Genomic DNA, 6,000 nt, shown 5'->3' on the forward strand with positions numbered 1-6,000 from the left:
AAGACAGCTTGTCATCACCACCCACCGCTAACTGTTGGGCTACTCTTTTACCAACGAATAGTGGGATTGACCGTCACATTATAACGCCCCTACGGCTGAAAGGGGCGAGCATGTTTGGTGGGACCGGGATTCGAACCCGCGACCCCTCAGATTAGGAGTTGAACGCCTCAGCCCACCCGGCCATGCCGGGCCAACAACAAAGTAATTTTTATTCGGTTTTATAAAAAGTCGTAGTAATTGGAGTATGTTAATAAATTTATGTACTATAATATTACTTTAGTTTGTTTTTTTTTACAACTGAATGTTTTGATTATATATATATATTTCAGAAAGACTATAGTTTCTTTATAAAGGGTATAACCAAAACGTTAAGACTAGAATAAAACTTTTTGGATCCAAAACGTTGTAAAAAATTTTCTTTAACTGCGTGTATTTTTAATTTTTTTAAATGAACAAAGAATCTTGTTTTAATCTTTTATAAGAAGATGAAATACGGATAAAGATAAAGAAATATTCCTAAGGTAATTCAATTGGCTTAAAACAAATGAAACAGAAATACATATAATAAATACCTTGTAAAAGTAATAGTACTCTATTTCTTCTTCTTTCATCGTGATGTTAGAAGATGATTTGTTGGATATGTTTCCAGTAGGAATGACAGGGATAAATATAGTTCCTTCTAAGCATTCAGGAGTTGAACAATCCATGTTGTCTCCGTATGTTTTCAGCGTTACACTCTTCAAGCGTGTGACTGGTAAAGGTTTGTTTTTTTATACCACGGTTAAAGTTTTGATTCACACGTATATAAAAGTATGTTCTTGCTTAGAGCGTTGCATAAGTTTAAAAACTGTCAATAATTTGCAACAGCAAATATCAAACTATTGTCGAAATAATTTCTAGACATCACGTAACTTCAACTTTGGTTCTATTTTAGTTTTGATTATTGTTTGTTTTACGTGTTTTTGTTTTCAGCTGAGAACAATCGAGAAGAAAATATGTTAAAAGAATTCTGTGTAGAAATTCAAATTTCACGGTTATCAGCACAGAAAAAAGGTTTGCACTGAACGAAGAGCATGAGACGTCTTGCTTTTCAAGCCTCCTGTCCTTTAATAAATGTAACATGCGCAGCATCGTTCGGTATTATTGGTGAACTGCCAGCGTGCAGCTACGTTTCTGGCCTCCTCTTTGGCTTGGCTTTTCATTCTTAAATACTTGTAACAACCAATGGCACGACTTCAGAGACTCTAGTTTAGATCTTTTAACGAAGTTGTTTTAGAATATTTCAAATAACGTTTTCTGAAAGCTTACACACACACACATATATATACGTTCGCTTGTTCCACTGCCATTTCTTTCGTGATGACGAGAAACTCACTCGAAGTAAAAATGCATTCTCAATACGGCTTGTGTCACTTCTTTCATTCTCAAAGATACGTTTTCACATCAAAATTTTAAATTTTCCAAATAGTTTAAGATAAACAAAACAGTTATTATCCGGATTATCTGCTGTTCTATCGTTAAACCGATTGTTTAAGACGTATTTACAGCAATAAATTTAATAAATAAGTTTAAAATAACCATATAAATAAAAACAGAACAACCAAACGTATGCGTGTACACTCAATATATGTAATGGGAATATAGCTGTTTCTGAGAAATGAGTAACTCGGAGACTCTTTCGACATTTTCAATTGTGTGTAGAAACATTGGAAGCTCAACTTGATCTGTATTGACACAAAGAAAGTGGAACAATATGATTAGAGAAACGTGTCCAAAACAGTTGGAAGTGAAATAATAATAACAAATGTTTGAATTACATTTAAATCTCTACATTGTGTTTTGTAGTACACTTAGTTACCGATGCATCTAGCTATAAAAAAATGCAGATGTCTCCACATTCACCTGAGGATTGAAAACTCTCCTGTGTGTGTGTTTCATTGTTTCTTTGAAATACGTAGAGTATTTACTGATAAATTTTGGTCATACTTATTGTTACGAAGTTAGGTTCGAGGAACATCGTGTGGGGTCGAGACAAGTGAGAAAACGGCCAACTTTTGACCAGTCTCTAAGATATTAGGGTGTCGTAGCACTTTAAGTTGTAAGAAAATTAATAAAGGGAGAGGCTGTCTTTCTTGTTTAGCCACAGTAGAAATTATAGAAGCCCCTTTGATCCTGAAACGTTGTAATTCCATATAAAATAAATAAGTATATTCGACGTGTTTTTGAGAAATAAATATATAAGCCAGGAGTTCAACAAAATAAGAGGAGTAAAAGGTGTGAGAGAGAATGAACAAACCGAGGGAAGCAAAGGAAGAAAATAACATGCTGCCAATAAGAAACAAAACCTAATTCTAAACGCATGAGTTTTGATTATGATAGTAAACAAGAGTTATGTTTAAATTTGCATGAGTAACTGAAATTAGTACAACTGTGATAAAATTGAAGTGAAATATACCACGATAATAACAAACTGGTGAGAAAACGACTGTAACAAAATAATGCTACATCAACCCGTAACACCACTACTTTCCAGATGAGACAAACATATCTATATTTGCTTTGTTATATCTGATATGCTTGCAAAATAACTATGTTAAAAACGAAGATGTTAGATTTTCACTACATTTGTCATTCAATGAGGTGTATAGTATCGATTAACACAGCAGATTGAAATCGAGTAAAACTATCAGAATAATAAAACAGCGACATGAAATAATGATATTCTTCCACATAAGCCCCCCCCCAAAAAAAAGCACCAAAGAGATACAATAAGCCTATATTTATACGAGAGTATATGTGTGTGCGTGTGTATGTTTGAGTACAAAACATTAAATTGAATGATTCACACAAAAACAAACAAATTATTTTCCACTACTAGATGGCACTATGACTGAGATATTCTTAGGCGACTTTTGTAGCAGTAGTAGACTGGATCTGAAGAAACCGAATATGTGTATACTTATATAATATGACAGAACATAGATATAGAGAGTTACTCTAATTTTTTACCACCTGAACATAATACAGGTCTATGTTTTTATCACTATACATATTACTTAAACATACAAGCTCTGTTATAAATAAGTACGAGGCGCCAGATCGTGGAAAGTTAATTTCATTGCTATCGTCTAAACAATTAAATATAATACAGGCAGTAAAAAAAAACAAATACGTGATCTATTATCTATGACTGATGTTTATACAATTTACACAAACAAAATATGTACTTGTGTGCAATGTTGATAGACAAATTTGAAAACAAGAACATTTTAATCGCCAGATTAAGTCATAATTATGAAATAATAAGCTAATATGTAATTGTAAATTATCTTACTTGATGTAATTCATAAACTCCATTTGTAATTTTGAAAGACGTCGTGAGGAAAATAGTATTTAAACAGTATTTAAAATTCGATGTATCTTCTACATTAATATTACCAAAATATGGCAGATATAATTCATTGTGAAGCAATTAATCATAAAGTTTAATAATGACTGTTATTAACATATAATAATTCTCACATTATATATATGATAAGACATACATAATAACATATTCGACAAGACAACGAAGTTTTTATAAGTTTACTGACAAATCAAATTTTTGTAGCTACTGTACTGATAAGATTTAAAAACAAAATATCCACATCTTTAAAGAGTAAAGAAAATCTTAGATGTTAGTATGACACCTTTATCATTGACCGAGCATTAGAAGCATCAACGTTAAGTTACAGGTGTAGAATACCTCAACATTAATTAGATCAACTGCAAGTTGTCGGAAATCAAAAGTTTGTTAATTATTCACCTGCTAATCAGAAAAAAAATTCATAAGTCGCATACTGAATCCTATAAATAATAATTTTATCCAAATAATTTGGTTTGTTTTGAATTTCGTGTAAAGTTACATTAGGGCTATCTGCGCTAGCCGTTTCTAATTTAGCACTGTACGACTAAAGGGGAGCCATCACCACCCAACGCTAACTCTTTGGCTACTCTTTTATCAACGAATAGTGGGATTGACCATCGCATGTCCCCATGGCTGAAAGGGTGAGCATATTTTGTGTCACAGGTATTCAAGCCCGCAACCTTCAGATTACAAGTCGAGTGTCCTAACCACCTGCTAAAACGTGTATGGTCCAGTACAAATGTTAAAATGATTTTATACAATTACCACGTGGCCATGCCGGGTCGTAATTTACATAAAGGATATCAGGAATTACCATTTATTAATTATTCACATGCAGATTAGAACTAGAAGTATCTTTATCAGATTTTTAGCCACACTTACATAGGCCCTTACATGTGTTATTAAATTTTCGTTACAACACTTCGATTGCACAGAAATTCAATGGCGCTGTGTCCTGAAATTGGCTTGGTATTGTTTTGGATAGGAATAGTATTATATGAATATACATTATCTTTCCCAGCTACTTGAATTATACAACTGTTCAATAGATATGCCGTGGAAGCAATTTATGTACAAGTGACTTCTGTTGCTTTTTAGGCAGAAATTATTTTTGATCATGCTGATACTTCATTGGTGATTCTCGGACATCTGATGGCGCCCACGTCCTCTACAAATAGTTGTCCCTAATTTAGCAGTGATAACCTAGAGGGAAGGCAGGCTGGTCAACAGCACCCACCACCAAACGAAAAGAGGGATTGAGCGTCACATTAATATCCACACGGCTGAAAAGAAAAGGATGTTCAGTAACGGAGATTTGAACCAGCGATCAACAAATTTCGAATAAAGGTCCTTAACCACCATCTCAAGTCGAACGATTACTTGTAATAAAGTATTCCAAGAAAATGTTTCACGCTTATAGCAACGATTGTTTAGGGTCTCAGTCTGTACAATAATATACGGTTGAGATGATATCTAAAGAAAAATATCATAACACACAGAGGAAATGTATCGTACATTTTGACTCTGTATTTTAACTACTAAAAGCTCATAATATATTTATACAATACTATGTTGTTGTTTTAAATTAAGCACAAAGCTACACAATGGGCTATCTGTGCTCTGCCCATCACGGGTATCGAAACCCCCTTTTTAGCATTGTAAATCCCCAGACATACCGCTGAGCCACTGGGGGGCTGTATAGAGTACTCCCCGTATGGTACATTATTTCGTATCCTTTTACATGGTAATACTGAGGTAAACACTTGAATTCGTTCATCACGTGTGTATAACCTACATTCGTGGCTTTCAGATAGGGTGTGACCTGAGATGGCAAAAAGGACTATAACGAAGGATTGAGACATCTTAGTTGTTTTTAACAACATACGTAATCTACTAACATAACATATAGTTTGTTTTATCAGTTATTCTACATCATTTAAAAATAGGTTTTGAAATGCGTGGATAATCAACGATTGCATCAAACGTGTTTTTTCAGTCTTAAAATTATTTAAGAAAATCAAAGGCAGTTATTAAAATAAATCGTTTATTTGTTAAACACAATTAAAAGCAGAGATAGCTGTAGTTCACATTAAAACTCATAGTATTATGTATAACATTATTAAAGCTCCATAATTTAACATTGTTATATTTATTTAAAAAATAACTTTAACTAAGCTGTCTTGTATCGGACTATTCCGTCTGTTAGGATAGCATGCATATCTAGCTGGTTAAATTTCCAATACTTGTGACCATATATACATAAAAATAGTTAATACCATGTGCATGTGGTTTAAAATCGCCTTTTACAAATAAGTTGGTATGATTCTGATTACTGGACATGTAAAGTAATGTTGAATTCCAATAAAAACGCATTATTTTTCCTATAAATAAAAAGAACGTTAACAGTTCACAATACTTGGTTGTCTCACACAAAATAATAATATTGCTTTCCTTGCATAAAGGCAAGTAAAGGTTTTTAATAGGTGTTTTTTAAAGTCCATAAATATGAAATGTGTTCATCGTACACAAACGTATCATTCTATAAGGAACTCTTCCTTATATGATACCAAAAAAACAAATTTATTACGCAATGT

The 6,000-nt window shown here is 33.0% G+C and overlaps 1 protein-coding gene across 2 annotated transcripts in view; it reads right to left on the reverse strand.

The window, feature by feature from the left end:
- LOC143247388 (cardioacceleratory peptide receptor-like) overlaps nucleotides 1-1,151 on the reverse strand; it is a 70,047-nt gene extending 68,896 nt beyond the window's left edge. For both annotated transcript variants that reach the window (XM_076495381.1, XM_076495382.1), the window contains exon 1: nucleotides 573-1,151. In XM_076495381.1, the coding sequence (XP_076351496.1) occupies nucleotides 573-707 (135 nt within the window). In that variant the 5' untranslated portion in view covers nucleotides 708-1,151. The remainder of the gene's footprint in view (nucleotides 1-572) is intronic.
- Between the last annotated feature and the right edge of the window lie 4,849 nt (nucleotides 1,152-6,000).

This window comes from Tachypleus tridentatus, chromosome 3 (assembly GCF_004210375.1).
Source record: "Tachypleus tridentatus isolate NWPU-2018 chromosome 3, ASM421037v1, whole genome shotgun sequence".
NCBI lineage: Eukaryota > Metazoa > Arthropoda > Merostomata > Xiphosura > Limulidae > Tachypleus > Tachypleus tridentatus.